Source organism: Spermophilus citellus (genome assembly GCF_964194105.1).
Source record: "Spermophilus citellus genome assembly, chromosome: 3".
Lineage (NCBI taxonomy): Eukaryota > Metazoa > Chordata > Mammalia > Rodentia > Sciuridae > Spermophilus > Spermophilus citellus.
In genome coordinates, this window is record NC_138184.1 from 44,039,890 (window position 1) to 44,066,621 (window position 26,732).

The following is a 26,732-nucleotide window of genomic DNA, read 5'->3' on the forward strand; positions in this document are numbered from 1 at the left end:
ATAAAGGCAACAATACTTCATCCTTATCTTTTTTGGATAATTATCACTATTTCAGGCTGTTCTTTGTTCCAGGTTTAAAATATCTTTAGTTTTCTGGGGTTTTTTTTGTTTGTTTGTTTGTTTAAGTAATTGGCAGTGTTTGTTTCCTATAAAACTATAAGAAGAGGAAAATTCTGTTTGCTTGGCACTAACAAGATAATTATTTTAGGGAGAGTTTTTCTCCCCAGCTCTAGTTCACTCATGCCATGGCATCTCTGCACTTGGACGCATTTGGGTTATCTCATTTCATTTACAGCGTATTAAACTAACTCCTCTTCCATGGCTGAGGTTTGCCCACCTGTCTCCCCTAAAACACCTGCAACATATGTTTGCATAACCCTGTAATGCTTTGCCTTTGGGGTCCTAAGAAATTCCCCCAGAGCTTTTTGCTTATAAACAGCTGAGCAATTCGTTTTTCTAATGATGGTTGCTTTTCCCCCAGCTTAGAGGCAATAACATATTTACTAAAATAAGGGCCTCATTTTTCATCAAAGAGAAATATTCAACATATTTTTACAGTGCTGTTTCTCCTTTTTGAGCATTATTATCTCCCCTTTCTCATCTGGCATGCTATAAAAGTTAAGGACTGATAGCAAGATATTAGGGGAAATAAAACTAAGTAATTTATTTGTCAGATATTTTCTTCGTGCTAAACACATTATACTGCAACTAAAAATAGTCTTTTAAGTACTCAAAGAACTTTGTCAGTTTAATTCAAAGTAAAATTGATGTCCAATAAATTATAAAATGATAATTTGGGCATATTTCAGGAAATCCCTGATTATTATAATCTCATAAGCTGGCAAATATTGCATTATTAGCATGGTATGATTGTATACATTTTTAAAAATTTGTAAATGTATGTGCTCCTAATTCAGAGAAATGTCACAGCCTTTCTCCCCATATATGAGATCCAGTGTGCGTGATATGTTTTTCTAAGTGTGTGTTTTTGTTTTGAAAATAGATATAATATTTGGAAAATTTACAATTATCAGAAGTGTAAAACATCACTTTCTCTACCCTTTTAGTGTCCTGGATTTTAGGTTGTCAAATTTAAATCTGCTCTCAAGTCAAGGTCTGTTTGTCAGTGCTCACTGATATCAGTATGATTATAGCTTCTTTTTCATGTGGTTTTATCAAGTGCCTGGCACTGTGCTGTGCTCTTCGTTCTTATTCTGTCATTTAATCCTTGGTACAGTTTTGCAGATGATAAAACTAGATCTAAGAGTGTAATTAACTCCTCACAGTCACTCAGCTGATAATAGGTGGATCAGGAGTCTCCTGATCCTTTGCACCAGGCACCCTGTCCCTCTAGAGCAGATGAGCATTGTTATGTCTACATTAGTGCTGTTGTTTTCAATATATAACATTCATATGACATCATCTCCTACTAGTCCATTAATACATGAAGATCACTATCACTGGAATTGCTTTTCCTCTCCTCTTTTTAGTTCCACATGTATGCATAAATAGCCAAGTCTTTGAACAGTCCTGTGCTGCTCAAAGAAGGATGAGTATTTCAGAGTCCTTTCTTCTGTGTGTTGATTTAAATGGAGATTATCTTCAAATGAGATACAGGAGTCGGGGGCTCAAGCTAGGAAGAACTGTTTGTAATGATCTTTTGGGTAAGTTTGATTTCACCAGTCTCAGAACAAGGAATATTGTTATAGACAATCTTGTAGTTAATTGTACTTCTTACAGCATCCTGTAGTTAGTTATTCTTAGTATGAATTAACACTTGAATATTTTACAATACTATAACAAAGTGAGTTTGAACTTAAAATATTGAAATGTTGTTGCCCACAGGACTTTAAGATGCCTCTCCAAGATCCAGCCTGTTTATGCCAGGAGTGGGGTTTTGCAGCATTCTTCTTTTATTGTCATAAAATAAAATGCTGGAGAGAAGCCAAGATCGATGGCTAACTTCCATGATCCCAGATACTCAGGTGGCTGAGGCAGAAAGACCACAAGTTCCAAGCCAGCCTCAGCAACTTAGTCAGGCCCTTTCTCAAAATCAATGTTTTTAAAAAGGGCTGAAGATTTAACTCAGTGGTAGAGTGTTTGCTCAGCATGTTTGAAGCTCTAGGTTCAATCCCCAGTACCACAAATACTACTAAAAAAATAAAATACCAAAGAGAAAGCTTGTAACTTGTAACAACTTTAATGGAAAAGAGTTGAATGATTATTTGGGAAGTTACTAGATGAAGTCTATGTAGAAGATCTGTCTCAAGCCTATCATGTTTGGTCTAGGAAAGACACAGTAACCTTCAGTGGGGTCTGAAGTTACGATTTTTGCAATTGTATGTATGATAGTATAGACTTCCCATGTCGTATCATATAATTGCTATTCTTCTTAGACCAATACAAACCCAGTAAGCTAACCATTACCATTTTGTCATCTTTCTTCCAAAGGAAAATTTACCAAACAAAAACATTCTTTAAAAACATGCATTGGGAAAAAAAAAAAAGTACATTAGTTTAGAAGTGCTTATTTTGGTCAGAAATTCTGATTATGTGGAAATGGGTTTACAAAGACATGATATTAAAGATATGTGAATGTGTTCTGCACAATGAGAAATTACTACACCTGTGGGATCTGGTCTTCCTAACTTATACAACTTTTTGTATGTAGAACTCTAGTGACTCATATATTTTAGAGGAAATTTTCAGATATTTAAAAATTAGAAAGAAGAAACCTTAAATGTCTATAAAATTTTGAGAAAAATCCTTTAAAATAAAAAAGTTAAGATCTCTAACAGTCTCAGAACAAGGAATATTGTTATGTACAATCTTGTAGTTAATTGTACTTCTTACAGCATCCTGTAGTTAGTTATTCTTAGTGTGAATTAGCACTTAAATATTTTACACTACCATAACAAAATGAGTTTGAACTTAAAATATTGAAATGTTGTTGCCCATAGGACTTTAAAGGTAAAACTTTGTTCATGTAATCTCATTGCCCTAAGGAAATATTTTCATTTTGGTGCACAGTCCCATTTGTCTATCCATTTACCTACATGTGTACATTTATACAAATATTCTTAACAATTATTTGAACTTATTATTTTTAATTTTTTGTTCATATAAGAAAGTATTCCAAAATTTCTGGACTTTTTAAAACCTTATTCATAAAAGATAGCCATCAATTTTAAAAAATTGTAGGTAATCTGAAGAACCATCAGTGATGAATCTCAATGTTTAAAGTATTCACACCCTATTCATTGTTCATGTCCATGTGTTGATTTTTACAGCATGGTTTATTGATACTTCAGCATTTAGCTCTGTGCTGACCAATACAGTAGCCACAAGCCACATGTGGCTTTCAATATTTGAAGTGTGTGTATAGTCCAAATTGAGATCTGCTGTAAGTGTAAAATACACGTTAGATTTCAAAGCCTTGTACAAACAAAAGAATGTAAAGTATCACATTAATAAATTTTATAGTGATTACATGTTAAAATGATAAAGTTTATTATATAACTAATACTGCATTCAATTTTATCTGTTCCCTTTTTCTTTTTTTAGTGTGGTTGCTAAAAAAATTTAAATTACAGATGAAGTTTGCATTTTTAACATACATAGTATTTCTGTTGAATAGTGCTTGTCTAGATTATCTATATGTATTTTTATGTTTTAGATATAACATTTTCTTCATATTTCATATGCTGTTTTCAGCATCATCTTTTGATTCTTTTTGTTGTTGTTTCCAGTACAGTGGTGCTTTACCTCTCTCCCTTTGCTACCAGTAGTCTCCTAGGAATTTAAATAGGTCTCAGTGAAAGCAATACTTGAGCTTTATACATATGTTCAAGTTAAATCATTTTTCCTAATAATGGCTTTAAGTGCTTAGGTGGATCAGCACATCCTCTCTTGAATTGCATGTTATTTCTTCATAAAGATGTTTTCAAAAGAACTACTCCATGCGATCCCTTCTTTCATTATTTTCTTGCAAAAAGTAGCATAATTCTTTACTAGTTTGTTGGACATTAGAGAACAAAAGCTTTTGAGATTAGTAAAAATAAAATGTGTTTCTAGGTACTGAGAATAAAGAGCAGAATTAGTCATGAGTGATAGTCCTCATAAGTTAATTTTTAAAATAAATCATGAATGCACTGTCAGTCTGCCAGGAGCTTTAACCTCTGTTTTATTTTCACATTATACTTGGGTCCAGGTTGTCATCAGCTACCATGAGGAAACCTATGAAATTCTTAGAGAGAAGTTGCACTGTTAGACTTAATAGTATGGTAGTCATGGAAGCATCAGTTATCTTCATCAAGGCAATTCAGATTTGATTATCATAGAACTGTGTTGAATACCAAACCAGTGGAGTAGTAGCTGGAGCTAAATCAAGGGATTGTCGTTTTTGTCAGATGATTAGGGCTGGCATGGAAGAGATATGAAAGGGTTGAGCTGTGTAAATATTCTCTTTTCAGCAGAAAAAGAAAAGGTCCATCATGGCCATTAAGATGCAGCTTGTTAGCTTGATGAATTTCAAACTATTTAACCTTAGCAATTACATCCCCCTCTTTTCCCCATGCCTACATACAAGTATATCAGTGCTTTGGGATTATGTCTCCAAGGATTAATATCTAAGTATATCAGTAATTTCAATGAATATAAAATACAGCCTTTCTGTGTCTAGATAGATCTCTCAAAGACAGATTATGCTGTGGTTCAAATACCCAATTACTACTTGAATTATATATTCAGGTAAACATTAGAACACTTTTTTCTAAGTTTTTAAAAAAATTTAAGGAAACTGTATGTGATTTTATATTTTAGAGATGATAGTATTTGTTTAAATTATGCTGTAAATATGTTGTTTTTGTAAAGTAGACATATTTAATTTTTATTTACCTGTATGTAAGGGGCTTGGTACATTTAAATAATTAACACAGTTAAGCAATAGCAACATATTTAAATAGGCACACCCAATCTAATGATTCAAGGACATTTCTATGGTGTTATAAATAATATTAAATGCCAGACAGGGCACTGTTCTTGCTGCTTTTAAAATGTGCATTGTTCAATTTGCATCAGTCATTTTATTTTTGTCTTTTTATTATTTCCAGTACCTGGCATATTTTAGGCACTTATTACACTCAAAAATAAGAAGAGATGACATAGAAATTGCCATCTTTAAAAGAATCCTTGAGTTTTGAAATAACTTATTTATTCTGGATGAAGAAGGACTCAGTGTGCCATCTAGTGGACATACTTAGCATTCTGGCCAACAAAAACTAATGATTTTTTTTTGCTCTTCCTCCACAATGAGCATTCTCAAGACTTTTAAACATAGTTTGTACTTGCGTTACTTCTCATACAGTTTCTCAGTTTTTATATCATTTTATTTCATAATAAAAGTCATTTGAAAATGATCAAAATCATTGAAAATAAATGGAAGAAGTAAATCTATTTGAACTATAAGACAGGCAAAAATAAAAATATGTCAAAAAATGTCAGTTTTAATCAGGAATAAGAGGAGTTATAGAAGAACTTAATTAAACAATAAAAGCAAAACTCAAGCACACTAATTATTAAACTTCATTATTATATGTATTTTTCTTAAGGAATGTAAAAATGATCATTTCTGTACTTTTACATGTTAATGAATAATTTAAATAGCATTATACATTTTAATTTATTGCTTTTTTTTCCCTTTTAGAAAAATCCAAGACCAGTGACTTATCAGTTCCATCCCAATCTAGATTATTACAAAGCACGGGGAGCAGACCTTATGAACAAAAGCCGGTAAGTCTCTTTCCCCTGATGACAGCTAAAAATTACAAACATAATCTCAGACGTCATCAGGAAATTTTACACATTTGCAGAAATTTATTTTCCAGACTTTAGCATATCAGTGGTTAATGTGCATAATGATTCTTTGTTAAATAAATTATGTAAGCTTATTTCAGGCATAAGAAAATGGTGTTTTTATGACAGTAGTAAGATGAAAAATTAAATGAATATAAGAGTACTTTTTACAATTTGAAGTTAGGCAGCTTCGTTTTTTGAACACTAATAAACCTGAATAAATTGTGCCTACTTGGTATAATCTCTTTCTAGATTCTTGCTGTTGATTGAAAAGAAGCTGTTGTATAATATATTTTTAAATTATTTCAGTAACAAAATTAAAATTGGGTTTCCCAACTGTCTTTAGAACTACCCAATAAGCTTATAAATGCATCTTGTGTGTGCATTTGTGATTGCATACATAGAAATTTTAAGGGTCACTGTAGGAATAAAAAACATTAAAATCCTACTTTTTAAAGAAATTAACATTGGCATAAAGGGTTGATGAACAGTTTTGTTCTTTCATAATACTCAGATGTCTCAAGAGTTAACTTGTCAAACCAGAACCATTTCAAATTAGAAGGTAATTTTGAAGTTTACTCTGAATGACTAAAATGTTAGTAATGATAAATGCTGTCAAGTTGTCCGAATTTTGCCTGTGTTTGCTAGCTTTTCTTCAGTAGACCAGCAGTCTAAGTTTACATTTATGGGGTGTGTATGCACAATGTGTTCTGCTATGTGGAGGGTTGAAATACCTGCCTCATAAAAACTCATAGTTCAAGGGCAAGACGTTTACAACAGAGTGGCTAAATATTATTGTAACAATAAAAGCAGTGTAATTTTAATATAAAATTACCCAGCCTTGATTGAAATCTGTCCCATATTTTGACACACTTCACAACCCATGAGACTTCTCTGAAGCTCTCTTCTTTTTATTTCATTTGAGTCTTGTTTCACAAATAAAAAAAAAACTGTTTCCTGTAGTAATTTGCTCATTTAATACAGCAAATTTTTATCAAGTGCCAGATTTTGATCATTTTAGGCATTGGAGATGCCTATAAACAAATCAGACACAAGTCCCTACCTTCAGGAATCTTACAGTCTGTTCACTTGTATTTTCCCTCCATTATGTCAAACATTTACCTTTCATATATTTAAAAGAAAATGTATTTTAGGTTCTTTTCTTATGTGAGTTCTTCCTGGCTGGAGTCCCTTCTTGCCCACTCTCTGCCAAATTAATTTGCACTGAACAAAGGAATCTCTTTTTACAGTAGATCATGTCACACCTCCAGGTGAACCCCTCCAAAGGTTTCCTATTGCCATTAATGATCCAGTCTTCTTCAGGTGGCCCTTCCCAGTCTTCCTACATTATCTCCTAGTTTCCCTTTTCTTCCTTCCTGTGCCACAGCCTTATTGACCCTCTGTTTTTTGCTCTTTTTGAGGACCTTTGCACTTAACTCTTGCCTCTTGCTAGAACTGTTCTTTCACCCCCATCTTCTCATGCCTCTTCCGAAGTAGAGCTATATCCAAATATCGTCTCAAAGAGGCCACTACTATCCTGACCTCCCTGCCTGTCTTCTCTCCTATTCACTATCCTATTGCCCAATTTTATTTTCTTCATAGCATTCATCACTAGCAGAAGTTACGTAATTCATTTGTGCTTCTAGCAGTGCCTAGTAGAGGGAATACACTGAGCAAATACTTACTGGATGTATTTTTTTTTTTTATTTTAACATCTTTTTCTCCTAGAGGAAATGGACTATACCTTTCCTTTTCCTCACTTCTTGGTTTTATTTTCTTCTGTTTAGCCTGCTCTCCCTGCATTTTTCTTCCACAAAATGTTGGTTCTTTTTTTATATATTTCCAAGTAAGCACATTTTCTCATTACCACATTATTTGTATAAAGTTCATTTGATGGTTGGGAGAAAGGTTTTTCATCATATCTTTTGTAATTTTGAAGCTTAAAATTGAAATTGAGACAAATGAAATTAATTTGTGAAGTAGAAGGCATCACAGATCAGTGAGCAAAAAAATAGAGTTAATAGATGGGAAAACTGGCAAATCTATCTGCTGGTTGGGGAATAGTCCTGGGCCTAACTTTGGCCTAGGTATTACCCAGCATTTAAAGAGAATAAAATTATGGCATTTACAGGTAAATGGATGGAGTTGGAGGGTATCATGCTAAGCAAAGTAAGCCAATACCCCCTCAAAATAAAGGCCAAGTGGTTCTCTCTGATAAGTGGATGCTGATCCATTGGGGGTGGGGAGGCAGGGAATGGATGAACTTTGGGCAAAGGGGAGGGAGAGGTGGGGCTTGGGGGCAGGAAAGATGGTGGAATGAGATGGACATTATTACCCTAGGTACGTGTATGATTGCACATATGGTGTGACACTATTGTGTACAACTAGAGAAACGAAAAGTTGTGCTGATGTTGTATACAATGAATCAAAATGCATTCTGCTATCATATATACCTAATTAAAACTAATTAATTTCTCAAAACTGGCTAATCTTTGAAAAGTTGTCGATTTTTACCACAAACCAAAATAAATCCCAAAGTACACTCAAGCCAACTTAGAAATAAGATACAGTGCCTCAAAGGAGCTGAACAGGCATTTCATTGAAGAAAAAATAAAATTAGTCAACAAATATATGAAAAATGTACAACATCTTTAGCAGTTAGAGAAATGCAAATTAAAACTCTGCCGATATTTAATCTCATTCTAGTCAGAATGGCAGTTATCAAGAATACAAGTAACAATAAATGTTGTGGAGGATATGGGGAAAAGTTGCACTCATACATTGCTGGTGAGACTGCAAATTGGTGCAACCACTCTGGAAAGCAGTATGGAGATTCCTCAAAAAACCTGAAATGGAGCCACCATTTGACCCAGTTATTCCACTCCTCAGCATATACCCAGAGGTCTCAAAATCAGCATCCTACAGTATCGCAGCCACATCAATGTTTATAGCAACTCAATTCACAGTATCTAAGCTATGGAACCAACCTAGGTGCCCTTCAACAGATAATGGATAAAGAAAATGTATATATACACAGTAGAATATTACTCAGCCATAAAGAAGAATGAAATTATGGCATTTGCCAGTAAATGGATAGAACTGGAAACTATCATGCTAAGTGAAATAAGCCAATCCCAAAAAACCAAAGGCTGAATGTTTTGTTCTCACTGATATACAGATGCTAATATAAAATAAGAAGTGGGGTAAGAATAGAACTTTATTGGATTAGACAAAGGAGAATGAAGAGAATGGAGAGGATGGGAATAGGAAAGACAGTAGAATGAATTGGACATAACTTTTCTATTTTTGTATAAGAATACTTAACCAGTGTAACTCCACATCATGTACAACCACAAGAATGGAAAGTTATACTCCATATATGTATAATGTATCAAAATACACTATCAAGTATATCTAAAAAGAATACAGTACTTTCACTGACAGTTACTTGGAGACTTTTTAACCTTAATAGTAATAAGGGAAATTATAAAGGAAATGACTGGGGGATTTTACTATACAACAAATATTTTTAAATAAATACATGAAAAATAATCTGAACCAGATGAAAAATGGAAAATATTTGTAGTGGTTGTAACTGACAAAGTATAAAATCATGAATATAAGAAAAATATACACAATTCAGTAACAAACACAAGGTCCTGCATTAGTTTCCCTTCCATCTCATGCTGTGCTTTATTGGATCCTCCTTCTGTTCCTCTAAATAGGTAGAGGACCTCCTGCCCCAGGCCTCTTTTTCTCTCTACCTATACTCATTCCCTAGAGGACCTTACCCCAGTTCCTGACTTTATATTCTACTTGTGACTGAAGGCTCCTTAATTTATGTCTTCAGTTTAACCCTTCCCTTTCAACTCAAGACTCACATAGCCCACTACTTGTTTCTCTTGGATGTCCCAAGCTTTTGAGTTCAGAATGATAATTTAACACTCAAATCTTGTTCTAGTTTTGTCTTTAAATAACCATAAATTGCTGCTATAAAAAATTACACTGAAATTGTGACCAGTCTTCAGAAAGATCCATCTAATTTACTTAATACTTTATATTACTTTAATACTTTCTAGAGTGAATTCTTGGTTTTACCCTCACACCCATAATATTCCCTCAGTGTTTCCTGTCACAGTAAATAGCACCACCCACTTGCCTTAGAATTGTCCTTGACTCCTTTTTCTCCAACATCACACATCAAATCCATCAGCAGATCTGCTTCATAATAAATCCTGAAAAATTATTTTTCTCTCTTTGCACTGTTACTCCAGAGTCGTCATATCATTGCTCATCTCACTTCTAGTCTCCTTGCTAGTTTGCTGCTTCCTCTTATAGACCCTACAGCCAAATTGAGGTAAATGAGATTGTACCACTCCACTGCTCAGGGCCCTTTTATGACTTCCCAAAACACTGAGGAAAAAAATCCAAAAAAAAGCCTTTATGAGGGCCTGCAAGACAGACCTTTGCTGCTCTAGCTTCCTGCTCTCTCTCCAACCTCATTTGCTACCACCACTCTCTTCAGTTGTTCTCTGGGCAAATGTGGCCTGGCATCAGAAGCTTTATACATGCTTTTTCATATCCAAGAATCCACATGGCGCAGTGGATTCCCTATTCAAATTCCATCTCTTCTGAGAGGCTCATTCTATTTTGCCTACAACACTAGACCCCTTCACTGTGTGTCCCTTGGTTTCACTTTGTTACTATTTGCATTTTTTGTTTTGCATAGAAATACTCATTTCTTAAATGGTTTTAAACTCTTTATTTGCTGTTGGGAAATTTTTGTTTGTTTTTTGCACTAGATATAAACTCCATGTTTGTTGACTATACTGAGTATAGCAGACATTCAGTGAAAGAATTGCACTCAGCAAATGTTTAAAAGGTGGTTCAAACTCATAATTAGTCAAAGAAATTAAAAATAAATGACAGTAGAGTGCCATTTTCACCTTTCATTGAAAATCAGTGAACCTGCACTGGTGAAGGTGCATGTGTCCCATTAGTCACCAGTCAAGAGAGTATAAATAGAGGCAGATTTGATCATCTTGCCAAACATTTCTTCCAGCTTTATATATAGGCCTTATAATTACCATATTATCCCCTTGCTGGCCATGGTTTACTCCTTTATCTGAATGAAAAACCATTACCACTGTGCAACCTTTGGTAAAGTCCCTTTTTAACTATTTAAGGCCTAAGTTGTTTTTACCAGTTACCAGCGACACCTGGAGAGCAGGATCTGATACCTGCTACATCTATGGCAATGGACATCTATTTGTGTTGCATATCCAAATAAGGAACATGGATGCAAAGATGACATGTGATTTCATGGATAAGAATATCTCTAAAAATCAAGAAGCCTGATTTCTCTGCTTTACCATGGATTGCTATAATTAAGCCTTTAAAAGCATGTGCCTAGGTATTTTAGTGATACATTTTCCATTACGTGTGTGGATAATATTCACTGTGCTCTGATTTCACTGACTTGCATATTTCTTTTTTAAAATGGGAATTGACATTTTCATATCCATTCAACTTTTGAGCTCAGAATGACAATTTAACACTCAAATCTTGTTCTAGTTTTGTCCTTAAATAACCATAAATTACTGCTATAAAAAAGTACACTGAAATTGTGACCAGTCTTCAGAAAGACCCATCTAATTTCCTTAAGAATCTGTGACTACTAAAATGCCCAATTGAGTGGTCACTGAACAGAATTTTATATTTTTTAAAGACTGCATTCTCCTGCATTTAGTAGAATAGCATCTTCCTTATTCCAAAACACTCATGGATTTTCTCTTTTGAAAATGACAGATTTTCAAACTCTAACTTTTTTATTCTATGTACAGTTGATGAAATAAACAGTAGCTATCAGTAGTGGCTGAAGAGCACCTGTCACTAGTATTATAGAGGTAGTATAACTATAGGTCTTTTAACTTACCTAAGCAATTGCCTATCACAAAAATTAGGTGTTTCATTTGAGTAAATTAGGCCTTAGAGATGTAAGAAACTAATCTTGGCCCCCTTATCTCTTAACACACCAGATCAGCAATAGCACTCCTTATACTAACCTACCCAGCATTCCTCTGCCCCCTGTCAATTCTAATTTCAGCAGGAATATCGTCTACAAAATGAGATCTAAGAGGAAGCCAGGTTCCAGAGACAGGATGTCCTAAATTCCTCAGCTAGAATCCTTGTCTCTTTGGAGTGATAGCATCTATTCTTACCCCAGCAATACCTAGAGGCTCTTAATTGTCCCATCTGTGCTAGGTATCAGGATCTGACTACAATCATGAATGTGCCTCCCTGGTCCTGCCTTATCAGAATGTCCTGAAAACCGGCAAGTTCCCAGGAAGCATGAAGATTCTTCCAGTCCTTGTAGTCTTATAATAGAATAGGAGCTCCAGGAGAGCAGGGACCACCTTTTTTTTACTAGTATTTTTCTAGTACTTGGCAGAGAGAAAATAATTCAAGCATCTGGAAAAAATGAATGAGTGCTTTTGAGCTTCAATTATAGAGCAACTCATATGCCTGACAGTGTGACTTGTGTAAGTCTGAACATATTTGATATCAGGGTCTGGTCCTTAAAATATAGATCTTAAATATTCAGTCTGATTTTTTGATATTTGCATATGTCTGTGTAATAATTACCATCCAAATCATACATCTGGAATGGACATTTATTTTGCCCTATACATTTCCTTCATATTCCCTGTGTTTAGCTTAGTACCTCACACTGTGTTAGAGTAAATAGATATTTTTACTTAACAACTAGATAAATAAATACTCTCTTGAATCCTCAAAGGTATTATAATATTCTGCAGTACAATTTCCATTTTCTGCAGTCATCAAAATTTTTAAATTGGGCTTTATTATACTTCCATAATGACTGCATTTTTCAAAGAAATTCTATTGCTAAGTTATGATTAAAAATAATATGCTAATGTTCACAAAGCATTGGAGTCCATGGTTTTCAGTATTAGTAATTAATGGACTAATCAGAATTTTAGGGGACACAGATGACTATATTATTTTGTGATATTTTTGTGTTCAAATATCTAAGCATTTGTGCTACATATAAGCACATCTATACTGAAATGCTCTTCAATATTATAGCAAAGAGAATTGTTAATTCTTAATCAATTTAGGTAAATTCTAAAATTATCTCATGTCTAGTCTAGGGTAAATCTTTTTTCTTAAAAAAATAGGTATAACTTGCACATAATATACAGATCTTAAACATTCAGTCTAATGAGCATTGATATTTATATATACCTATGTAACTACCATCCAAAATAATACATCTGAAATGAATCTCTCTTTTTTGGCTGCAAAATTACTTCATATCCATTTATAGTCAATTCCAATCCTTCATCCTAAGGCAGCTACTTTCTGATTTCTATCATTATATGTTAGTTTTGCCTATTCTTGAGCTTCACTTAAATGGAACCATACGGGAGCTACTCTTTGGTGCCTGCTTTTTTTTTCCTTACTCTGCATAATGTTTTTGTACATATCAGTAGTTAATTCCTTCATTGCACATATCAGTAGTTAATTCCTTTTGAGTAATTAGTCAGTTCTCCATCCCTGTGACAAACCACCAGATAAAATCAATTTAAAGGAGAGATTTATTTTGGATCATAGTCTCAGTGATTTCAGTTCATGGTCACTTGGCTCTATTGTTTTGGGGCCTGAGGTGAGGCAGAACATCATGGCAGAGAGGACATGGTGGAACAAAGCTGTTTGCCTCATGGAAGCCAGGAAGCACAGAGAGAAAAAGGAAGGAGCTAGGAAAAAATACACCCTTTGAAGGCATGCTCCTAGAGACCAACTTCTTCTAACCACCTCCAACAGTTTTCACCACCTCCCAGTAGTACCACCAGACGGGGACCAAGCCTTCAACACATGAGCCTTTGGGGGACATTTCAGATCTAAACTATAATAAGAGTGTTGAATAGTATTCTAATATATGAATACGCTACTGTTTATCAGATCTCTTGAGAGATGTTGGGTTATTCTTGATTTGGAGTACTATGAATGAGGCTGCTGTGAACATTTCATGGAGATATTTTGATGTTCTTTTTTTTTAAATTTATGACAGTGGAATACATTACAATTCTTATTACACATATAGAACACAATTTTTCATATCTCTGGTTGTATACAAAGTATATTCACACCAATTCCTGTCTTCATACATGTACTTTGGATAATAATGATCATCACATTCCACCCCATGCCCCTTCCCTTCCCCTCCAACCCCCCTGCCCTATCTAGAATTCATCTATTCCTCCCATGCTCCTTCTCCCTATCCCACTATGAATCAGCCTCCTTATATCAAAGAAAACATTCAGCATTTGGTTTTTGCTAATCTCCATCATATGGGATTAGTCTCCAACTTCCTTAATAAGACTCCTTTGGTGCAAGAATTAAAATCGAGAATCAATAAATGGGATGCACTTAAATTAAAAAGTTTCTTCTCAGCAAAAGAAACAATCTGTGAGGTGAGTAGAGAGCCTACATCTTGGGAGCAAATCTTTACACCTCACACATCAGAGCACTAATCTCTAGGGTATATAAAGAACTCAAAAAGTTAAATGCCAAAAAAACCCAAATAACCCAATCAATAAATGGGCCAAGGACCTGAACAGTTATTCGTTTTTTATATATATTTTTAATTTCTCTTAGATTAAATTGCTATATTTTTGGATAGCTGTATTTTTGCCTTACAAGAAACTAGCAAACTGTTTTACAGAATAAATATACCTTTTTCCACTCACATCAGGAATGCATGAGGGTTTCAGTTACTCCAGTTATCTTTGCCAGCATTTGCTGTGGTCAGTCATCTTTATTTTGTCCATTCAACTTGGCATGAAATGGTATCTTGTTGTGGTTTAATTTGCATTTTCCTAGTTACTAAGGATGTTGATCATCTTTTTACAGCAAATTGATGATTTTTTTATATATTCTTTTATGAAGTTATCTGTTCAAACAGTTTGCCCATTTTAAAATGGGTTATCTTTTTCTTACAGGAATTCTATTTTTGGATAGAAATCTTTGTGAAATGTATGCATTACAGATATCATCCCCCCAGTGTGGCTTCCCTGTTCACTTCTTTGATCAATGGAAATTTTTGATTTTTTTTTGATAAAGTTTATTTCATGTTTCTTTCATTTCGTGTTTCCTACCCCTAGCCTCCATTGTATGGATTCCCCAAGACCACAGTCAGGTTCAGTGATTTAGTAGAACTCAGAGAAGCTGTTGTTTTCATGGTTACAGTAGATTACAGTGAAAGGATATAGATTAAAATCAGGAGAAGGAAGTTTGGAGTTTTGGAGAAACAAATACAAGCTTTCAATTTTACTGTTCCAGTGGAGTGATTAATTCTTCTAACCACCACCTATGATAGCATATGGAAAGTGCTGCCAGCTAAGAAAACTCACCCACCCTTTGGAGTCGCCCATTTTTATTGGGGTGTCAATCATGTAGGCATGGAGTACTCAGGTAACTAACTCCATCCCTTCAGAGGTCAAATCAATATGGAGTGTGTCAAGGCCCAAGTGAACAGAAACAGGTGCTCACCATAAATCACAATGTTGGCAAAAAACATTTGTGTAGCCCAAGGACCAGGTATTCAAAGACACTCTTGTCAGGCAGGAAGCTTAGAAGTTATCTTCCAAGAATCAGTCAGAGGCTAGTCCCAAACACCTTTGGCATGTGTAGGATTTGGGCAGCGCAGATAATCCTTCATTACAAAAATTCCCATTTCCTTCTTGAAACTGTGTGGTACTAGATTTGTGTTCAAATCTGTGATAAACCTCAAAATAATTTGTGTGTATGTGAAGTGAAGTAAGGGTGAGGTTCATCTTTTTACATATAGGTATCCAACTATTCCGTAACATTTGTTTAAAAACTCTTTCCTTTCTCCATTGGATTCTTGTTTGAAATCCATCGGAGGTGTGTGGTTTGTGTGTGTGTGTGTGTGCGCGTGTGCGTGTGCGCGCGCACATACACGTATCTCCATTTCTGAATTATTTATCCTTTGTCTAATAACAGACTGGCTTATTTATGTAGATTTTTAGCAAGTCTTTATTTTAGATAGGCTAAGTACTCCAACTGTGTTCTTTTTAATTATTTTGGCTATTCTAGATTATTTGCATTTCCAGATAAAATTTGTAGTTAGCATTAATTTTTGTAAAAATTAATGTTTGGAATTTCATGATAAGAATTTTAATTATATTTACACTGAACGTCTACAGATCAATTTGGAAAGAACTGATATCTTAACATCATTGAATTATCTAGGAAGATGGACTATCTCTTCACTTAGTTAGATCTTCTTCAACATCTAAGCAATATTTTATATTTGTCAGTGTAAAAGTTTTATAGATTTTATTTTTTAATTAAGAGAAAGTAAATTCTCCCATTTTTCTATACCTAATCTGTTCATTCCTGTGTCTTCATCTTAAAAACATGACTTTTTTATGGATTCACCTTGTTTCTTTATATCTTATTGGCTTTTATACTCCTGCCTTAAAACCCTAACAGTTAATTATTGATGTATGTTTAACTACAACTGTTAATTTTTTTTCTATTGTGAATATTTGTAGTGACTCCAAAAGTAGAAAAAGAGAAGTAAAAAGGGAAAATCTCCCTGCCCCCACAAAAGTAAATGCCTCAGAAGGTCCTCCTTTCTGCTGTGTCCTAGGCCAAAGAAGCCCTGACTCTGTGAAGTCTCTGCTAGTTTGAACCATGGTTACTCATTGGAATAATTCTTACTTCTCAGGTACATCAGACTAGAAGACAAATTCATTGAAATAGAAACCTATTTCTATCCTAGAAATAGAAACCTCAATATTTATTCCTATAGTTGTCTTGAGAAGTTTACAAACCATAATTTAAATTGTGTTCAGATCCAATTAGGTAAGCTCCACAGTCTGACTTATATCCTCCCACTTATCACTGCCAATCTTTTTTATTCCCAATAGGCACTACTCCTTTTGGTTTGCATCACATTGAGAAAATTGGACCTGCCATACATAAAACAATTGTAGTCTAACTGAAAGGAAAGTTTCCTTTGAAACTCAAACTAGTAAGGAATAAATAATAGCAAGTTAATTTTTATCATTTAGTGTTTTTTTAAAGAGAGAGAAAATTTTTTAATATTTATTTTTTTTAGTTTTCGGTGGACACAACATCTTTATTTTATTTTTATGTGGTGCTGAGGATTGAACCCAGCACCCCACACATGCCAGGCAAGCGTGCTACAACTTGAGCCACATCCCCAGCCCTATCATTTACTTTTAATAGAAGCCTATAAAATCTAGAGTTCTTTGAGATGTGGAGTGAATTCATTTTCTAAGATAACAAACCTCACATTATGGTAAGCAAATCAGAATTGGATATAGATTTCTTTGGTTGAGGTAAATTTATTGCACCCATCATCAAAGTTACAGAATTAAGAAAATTAGAAAATAATTCATTTCATGGAGTCCAAAAACTTTAACTTATAGAATTTTTAAAAATATTAAACATCAGCTTGGATGTTAGAATCATATTGAAATGTATTATGAATATAAACTTAGAATCACCTGGAAAAGTATTAGGCTGCAATTCTGACAATTCTTACAAATTTCCAAACAGATTGTTATCTAAAAGAATGGAAGAAATAAATATGAGCCATTATCCATTCAAAGTAGATCAATGATGACAGAATGGGAATACATAGGAGTGCAAAGAGGATATCATTTCCGTCCCAAAATCAAGTTGTGTGTGTGTACTTTTTCCATGTATTCTACTCTTTTCACATAAGAAAATAACTTTAAAATAAATTGCTTTTATGGTAGGAAAAAACTATAGGTAGAATGATATGGGAAAATAATAGAAATGGATAAGAATCAAGAAGAATGATCATGGAAGATAAAGGAGGGGGAGGGAAAGGAACAGAATAGAAACTGATAGTGCAAATAAAGAGACAAGGCAAGCAAGTAGGCCCTAAGTTTGGAGATAGGGTTTGGCCACATTCTTCAAGGTCCAAGACTTGTGTTATTTTGTCTTGCAGATGATAAACTCTTAGAGTTAGATGGAGCTTTTACTCATGCCAGAACTAGAAGTCTGTCTGTCTGAAGATGATTTCCCAATCTCTACTTATACAGTTTCAGGATTAGGACACTTGCTATTTTAAATGGAACCAATTCCATCACTAGAATTTCTTATATCATTGCTTTGGAAGTCTCTTCTCTAACTTTTGTGACTTATATCGTTTTTTAAAGCCACACCCATATAGCAGCCCTTATAATATTGGAGGACCTGACCCCCAGTGTTCTCAGCCATTCCTCTTCCAACTTAATTTTCAACCTCTCTGCTATTCTCTCTGTTTTAGACCTCACTTCTCCCAGAAGTTAACACATTGTCAAAAACTGACTGTCACAGTCATATCTTATCTTCTACTCTATGGGTACTCACCTAAGTATTAATGCAGCCCAAGAATCCTAATTTTCTTTTTTTTTTAATTTTTTTTTAATATTTATTTTTTTAGTTTTCGGCAGACACAACACCTTTGTTTGTATGTGGTGCTGAGGATCGAACCCGGGCCGCACACATGCTAGGCGAGCGCGCTACCACTTGAGCCACATCCCCAGCCCCCCTAATTTTCTTAATAATCACTGTAGGTTTGTAATCTTGTCAGCCGAACCAAAATATTGATGTTTGAGAGTTGTAATATTTTAAAATTTGGGCTCATGTTCAGTTTATGCTATCCCATTGTATATGTGATATGTAGGCATGGTGTCAACATAATTACATGAGCTTTTTATTGTCTTTGTTAATTTTTTTCTGCTAAATTTATATTTCATTCTAACCTTTATTTTAAATTTTGATTCTTTTATCTAATGCACTGGGGTTGTCTGCAGCCTTTAGTCTGAAATTAAATTAGCATCCAGGTGTGATGGCACATAGTCCTTTGTCCCTGCTACTTGAAAGATTGAGGTGGGAAAATCATGAGTTTAAGGCCAACCTGGGCAACATAGCAAGACACTGTCTTTAAGGGGAAAAAAAAGTTGATTACTACATGTCCTACTTTTTCAAGCCACAAAATTGTGGAATTTTCTATCTTAAAGTGATCTAAAATGTCATAAAAGTTCCCTTGTTTTAGGGATAAGAGAACTTAGGTCCTGACAGGATAAATAACTCTCCTATAGTTACACAACTTATTAACAGAAATTATGATCTAAAAATGAACTGGTGAACAAGTCTGTGAACCAAGTCTAAAACACATATCATTACCAAGAGCTCTTATTGAATTGTGGGGTTCAGTTGTTCAATGTAAACAAGCATGCATTTTTCTCCATTATATCCACATATACTGTGTTACCTTGACACAGTCTAAGAGACCTTAAGCACTATCAGACAGGAAGTAAAGTTGCCTTGGAATAACTTGTTTCTAGTGAACTCTACTAGTCCCTTATAATAAACTACATTTATTTCCAAATAATTGATAAAAATATTTGTATTTAATATTTTCTAATTTGTGATTTTTACAATCATTTTGAAAAATTCGAATGTTTTCCAAATTCCATTCTTTTGACATGTCTTTTTACTTAATAAAACAAAATGAGTAATGTATTTAAACACAAACCTAACTAACCATTTGAAATTTTATGATGTGCCCGAATAACAATGTGTCAACCTTTTAAGGAAACCGGGGAGAAAAACCTTTTATTTTAACACTAGATTATGGTGCAAATATGTAACTTAGAATGCTTTTATTGGAAAAAAGAGAAAATGAATAATGAATGAGGGAGTGAATGAATGAACGAACCAAGTCCTTGGAGAACACAAGGAAAAAAATAACAAGAAAAATATAAATTAGAATACTGAGAAAAAATAATTTAAAATAAGCTGAAAACTGATTATTTGACAAAAATACAGATAAGCACCTAACAAAATTGTATTACAGAAAGTGAAATAAATATTGGCTATATAATATATCTAAAAAATAAGTCTCTAAGTAGAAAGGAGATAAACCAGGATGATGTCAAGATTTGGATAACAGGATATAAGAGGTTGTGGCAAGATGGTAATTTTTTTTTAAGTTTCAGAGGTTTTAAAAGTTAAAACAGGTCATGACTCTGGCATTTACAAAGATACTAGAGACCTGAGAGTCATGTGAGTTGAGTGAGGGTCAGAAAGCTACACTATATGAAACTAAGAGGGTAGTGAGAGGCTGGGAAGAGGAAGCCTCTTTTCATAGTATCATAGTGTTCCATTTTCATAGATTCAGAAACTGAACAAAAAGAGCCCAACAATGAAGTTAATTTTGAGCTGGGGTATGGTACAGGTATTTTGAAGAGATTCTTGGGTCTTCAGAAAATGCCTCTGTTGCTATTGACTTGACCTGCATTTAAGGTGGCACCAAAACTAAGTTCTTGGTACAATTTTAAAACAATTGCTTCTATGTTGCACTGTTTTTAATAACAGTAAGTAAACAATAGTAATGAAAGATCTGATTACACAGAATGACTCAACAGATTCAATACTTAATGTCTTGTTAACTCCAAGTTCCCCTGACTATTTGCACCACTATATATTGCACTCTGTCTTTAATCCAGTCTAATCCCTACTGTCCCATCAAATGATCAACAACTGCATTAATTATCACATGATATAATGGTACACATCACAGCCACAGTACTTGTTGGAAGTTGTTCAGTATTTTATGTGAAGAATACTTCTACTTGTATTTCAGTTCTAAATTAGTTAACTTTGACATTAAAAACTTGCATGAAAAAAGAAACCATTGACAGCATACCTTCCCTAGAAGTACACAATTTTCAGTTTTTTTATATCTAGAAAATACAAAGTAACCTTTAATAGTCATTTTGAAAAGAAAACTGCTTCTGGAAGCTCTGGGTATTGGATAATGGGGAGAAGAGTTAAAAACAACAACAGAAAAATGTTCAAAAAAAGGAAAACAGCACTCATCTCCTTCTAAGAGCCATTCAGATGAAAAATTACTTGGTATGAGCTTGATCTATATGTTTTCCATGGTTATTAGTAGTAATGAAGATGCATTAACCATATTCTCTTGATAATGCTCTAGCTGTTTCTTAGTACTTTTATCAACATATAAATTTTACAACTGGCAATATGGGAATTTGACTAGTACATTTTTGTTTATAAAAAAGGGTAACAACATTATAACTTCTTCATATCTGTGAATTATGAATCTTGACTTGCAAACAAGTAAAACTGAAATGCAACAGAACTTCAGTATCATGAGAGCTCCTCTTTCTACTACCACTCACAAAAAATAGGAGTACATAATGCCAGGTGAATGCCTACTTAATCTAGAATTTATGTGTTCTTTTTATTTTGTTCATTCTTTTTTCTCAGGAAACATGTATTGAGAGCTTTCCCTGTTGCCAATCTGTAGTATCTGTAAATTGACAGTGGTCTACTTCATTAGGAAGCAACCAAAAACTAGAAAATAAATAGTGCCTAAGCAATGTGTATCCTTATCTCTCTCTATAAGGAAGCATTATTTTTCATAGTTTTCAGAAGACCATTAAATAACTCAATTCTCTAAAGATGAAACGTGGTACAAAAAGAAACCATTTTAGTTTTCCGCAATTCACTGAGTTATAAATGAATAGATTTTTTTATTCAGAAAGCTGAATCCCAAGTTTTAAATTTGATTTCTCCTATCTCCAAAGTAGTGTAAGCCTCCAGTACCTAGCCCATAACATTAACTAATACCATTAGAGAAAACTTACAGATCTTACAGATCTCTTTGTTGTGAATATATGGATCCATTCAGATCCAGAGTGATATGTAGTCATGTTCATGTTATAGCTGACATATAAAAAAGTAGAATTACTATATGTGTGATTCCAGATATATCTGAGAGAAGGAAATGATAGTAAAATTCAACTTGAACTGAAATCACATGGATTGTTTTGCACTTTTATGAAAACACTTTTCTATTAATGACTTGAGCAGTAAAAATATAAACTTTTGCTGAGCACAGTGGCACACATCTATAATCCAGCTACTTAGGAGGCAGAGGCAAGAGACTCTCAAGTTTCAGCAACTTGACCTGTCTCAAAAAATAGAAAGGGCTGGAGTTGGAGTTCAGTGGTAGAATGTCCTTGGTTCAATTCCTAGTACTGGGGTGGGGTGTAGGAAGTGGAGGGCGTATTGTCATGAAGTTGGGCTACTTCCTACAACTAAAATAATTTGTAATCATAACTAGTCTTCAAGAGTATTACTATGAGGCATACTGCAAGATCATGAATCAATGGGGAAGTAATTGTTCATTTAATAATTATTTGTTCAGTGCCTTCTATTTGGCCAGATAGTTATAACACAGATGCTGGCAAACCATAGGACCCAAGAAAGTAAGTTGGAGGAGAGTGGTTAGGAAGTTGATAGCTGCTGAGTGGTAGAGTAAAACAAGAATGAATCTTCAAATCTGCAATACAGAAGTCTTTGGTGACCTTGAATGGTTTTAGGAAGGTAGCAAAGAGGCCACCACAAAAGCTTAATGGACCAAAGAATTCAGAAGTAGCATATGAAGATACCTTGAAAAAACATAGAGAAAGAAATGGGATGGTAACTGGATAGGAATGGGGCATGAAAGGAGAAATTGTATACACCCATACACACTCACTATGGTGGCTTGCTAATGGAAATGATAGAGTAGAGAAGGGGAAATGATGGTACAGGACAGGAGGCTGTGGAGTAACAATATTAAAAGAGGAGAGGAGATGGAATTCAGCACAAATGGAGAAGTTGGTCATTGCAAAGAACAGAGACTTTTCTTCCTCTGTTACAGGAAAGATTGCAACCGTGGGTAGATGCAGCTACCATTTAACAAACACTTAAAGCACCTACAGTGTTCTAGGCCGTGACAATATAGAAGTATTAACAAAGACAAAAATCTTTGCTTTCGTGAAACAGATTTAATTGGGGGTTGGAGGAGGTAGACAAATGATAGCAAAATAAATACATAGTATGTCAGATAAGGAAAAGTGCTGTCAAGAAGTGAAGTTAGAGGATATGGAATGCTGGGGCAGGTGGGTAATTGCAGTTTTAAAGAACTAGACGCTTGGCATAACTTTATGAATTTACTTCATGACGCTCAGAAACATTTGTTTTTAAAATCAGATTAAATGTGACCTATTACCCATGTGCCTAGATTTGTGGAATATCCACTCTTAGGCTTATTTCACAGATGCCCCCTTTTGTAAGCACCCCAGAACATGCCAAGCCCTGCACCTCTCTTTTCTAGCGCGTAGTACAGGTTTCAAATATATACTTATTTATGTGATTTTATTAATATATTTCTTTTCTACTAGACTAGAAGCTGTATCCTCAAAACCTAATAGTGTTGGCACATAATAAGCCCTATTTGTTGAGTGAATAATGAATGAAAAGTAGTAAGATTCTTTGACATAAGCAATGTTTTTAAGAATCTCAGTATTCCATTATTCTATGATCACTTTAAGTTTTTACTTCTTACTTTATGTAGCTCATCTAGTAAATGGCCTTTTTCAAAGCATGGCAAGTTATGTTTTCATACCAACAGTATAGGTAAAATAAAGTCATCCTCTAATTTATATCACTTTGCTTCATTTTTCTTTTTTAGGACCAATGCCAAAGGTGCTCCCCTGAATATAAATAAAGTTTCTAATAGCCTGATTAATTTTGGAAGAAAGCTGATTTCCCCAGCAATGGCCCCAGGCAGTACAGGTGGTCCTGTACCTGGGAGTAACAGTGGCAACTCCTCCTCTGCTGCTTTCCCCACCAGGACCTCAGCAGAAGCCTTCAGGCATCATTTGCAACCACAGCAGCAGCAGCAGCAGCAGCAGCGGCTGATGAAATCCGAAAGCATGCCAGTGCAATTGAACAAAGGTAGGAAAAAATTACTAGAAAATCCACAGAAAATACAGGGTAGCCTGGGTTTTCCTCACCAACCTATGAGGAATCAACCTCCCAGAAGGAGAAGGTAATGCAAAACACTTATTTTTAAAAATCTGTTGCATTTGATCTTTTTCAAGCTGAAATATCAGATATTCTATTTTTCTTAATTGAGAACATTTTATCAGGTAATTTACTAAGATTTTTTTAAACTTGTATATCCTAGTATACTTGAATTTTTGGCCTATGGATCCCCATACTATGTGATGGTATGAAATGTCACAAGACAGGACTTTAAATCAGTTGACTGTGTTCTCTGCAACTTTATATAGTAATGCTGGCAAAGAGAGTAATGCTGTCTTTCAGAAGAGAGTCTGAAATGAGAAGGTCTAAAACCTTTTCCAGTCATAGCATTGATCAGTGCATTGCAATGGTTTGGAGGAAGCAGTCCACTCAGCTTCTTGCTTCTCATGCAGCTGCTTCACCTCTAAAGAATAAAAACTAGAATCTTAAGGGAAAAAAATATCTAAAAAAAATCTCATGTAACCAAGATAAGCATTTGAATCCATGAACCAAATGTTAGCACCATGGGCTGTAAGAGCAGAGGAAAGCTGGGAGACCATCCAGCCCACAACTCCCATTTGATGAGTGAAGACTCTATGTGCTACTGGCTCTCAACTAAGCTTGCTTCTGTTTCAGGGCCTTTTCTCAGAGCTCCACCTGCCTCTTGCACTTTACTCCTAAGAGATCCCTTCAGGGTCTTTCTTGGGATCTTTATATTCTTGTTTTCCACTTATTTTTAAAGAGATATGTTAGGATCCTGTATTTGTAGCAGATTAGAAACAGCTACCTTTATTTTTAGTGGTGGAACTCTGCTAAAACTATAATACAAAAATAGTGAAATCATGGCAGAAAATATACCAAAAAATTAATTCTAAGACCTGAGAAAGTATAACAGTCTGGAGCCATCTAGTGTCAGAAAAAACGCCTTAACCCAAGCCCTATTCATGTCATAAAAGGGATCCCAGGGCTACATCAGTGTTCAGTACTTAGTGTTGACAGTAAAAGGAGGAATAGTGTCAGTACAAGACCTTGAATTCTGTTCTATCTACGCTGTTTAAGATTACATTTGAAATTATTAAAAATTTTACATATTGGCATTTAAGTTGGAACACTAAAGTTAAATAGACTTTATTCCCCAGTGATGCAAATTAATGAATGTATTAATACTCACATATGGGCATGCTTATCTGTATTCGTCCATGGCTTATACGATGCTATCTGTCTTTTCTATATGTCTCTGCCTATATGAAACATTAGACTTGATATAATTAGTATTTACACTTTTTGTTAGCACAGTTTACCTTACATGAGATTATCTCATTTAAAATTGCACTCTTTTCTTTTAATGTAGAGCTGTCACACATGATTTAAAGAAAAGGGGACTTTGAATCATGTTATAGATGTATTTAATGCCAGGAGATGTGCCCACTTCCAGAATGGAAATGAATGTTATTTTATATATGGAAATGAATGTTATTTTGTATATTTCTTAATTGTACATTTTATTGTTCTAAACAAATATGATTTCAATATTGCTTTGATAACAAGTTTTAGTCAGTTATAATTCTAACTGATGGCAGGCAAATGAGTCAGAGAATCTGTTAATGCTATAGCTTAAATTTTCTGAGGAACCAAGCCAAATGATTATAGAAATATAAAGTTGTGTCTCTAAGGAAATGTCAAGTATTAATATCACCATAAGTGAGAAAGGAAGTGCATGGAGATGGAACAATTGGTGAAAACCAATCCCCAGTTATGAAGAGAAAACAGAGCACTTAAATAAAGTATTTGGAACATGAGTATCACTGGGGCATTTTGTAACTGATCCCTGTCCTGAAAGAAACTGGCTTTATTTTAACTCTTCCATATTTTTACTTATGGTTCATTCTTCTCATGTCATTCTACCAAAAAAAGCTTATCTGCTTTCATATTAAATACAAATAAGTATTCCTGCTAATTCTCCTCCCTGAAAAAAGGTTTGAATAAAATAAAGGATAAAAAGACAGTTTATAGAAGTACAAAAGTGTACTTGGATGTTGCTCCTGACTTCACTCCTGGAGAACCCTAGACTACAATAGAAGCCCTCTGTTTCCTCATCCTGAAACAAGGTTTGGACTGATTCCTAGGCGTCCCCCAGCTCTAAAAATCTGTGGTTCTTTTAGTAAAAATGTATTTGTTAACTCTACAATGAAAAATACTTCAATATTAATTCTTTATGCTGATAAGTCCCACAAATATTCTTCTATGCTGTCTCTCTGACACATCTGCAAGTGTATCACCTGAAATCAGTGAACACAGTAGCCTTCTAGGAGGCTTGTGTTAGGGTATGATTTCTGACTTTCTAGAGCAAAGTTGTCTACTCGGTGCCCTTGAGAGAAGATAATTTAGTGTACTTTCCTGGAAATTTTGAAAATTGTTTTGAAAAATTATTGTTTATAAAGATGAAAATGGTTTTGTTTTTCATAAGTTAACAAATATTTGTGTTTATAGGGGGGACAGTTGTGTTTGTAATCCAAATTCACATGTGTTGTTTGAAATGCATTATGTAATACATGTATGTGTTATGATAGAATAGTGAGGAAGGAAGAGTTAGCACAGATGTTCTCCATAATTTTATTAATGATATTTATGTTAAAATGAGTTTTCAACCTCTACATATAGATCAATAGATGATCTAGAATTAGCCAACTAAATCTCCTCCAAGTATACAGAAAGCAGACCTACCATTGTTCAGTGAATTTATAATTAACTATATTATGAAAATTCAGGACCTGACCATTTCCACTAGAAGCTGTTTGCCACAGTTTGGGGTATATTCTTTTTTAGAAATTTTATTTCAGTTATAAGGGAATGTAAATGTGTGTACTGTTAATTACTTGGTGATGATAATATAATTACAACCC

General features: G+C 34.3%; 1 protein-coding gene across 9 annotated transcripts in view; it reads left to right on the plus strand.

Moving 5' to 3' along the window:
• Positions 1 to 26,732, plus strand: part of TBC1D5 (TBC1 domain family member 5) — a 515,818-nt gene that overhangs the window by 413,173 nt on the left and 75,913 nt on the right. For all 9 annotated transcript variants that reach the window (XM_081287560.1, XM_081287556.1, XM_081287557.1 and 6 more), the window contains 2 exons: positions 5,705 to 5,790; positions 23,495 to 23,760. In XM_081287560.1, coding sequence (XP_081143686.1) covers positions 5,705 to 5,790; positions 23,495 to 23,760 — 352 coding nt within the window. The remainder of the gene's footprint in view (positions 1 to 5,704; positions 5,791 to 23,494; positions 23,761 to 26,732) is intronic.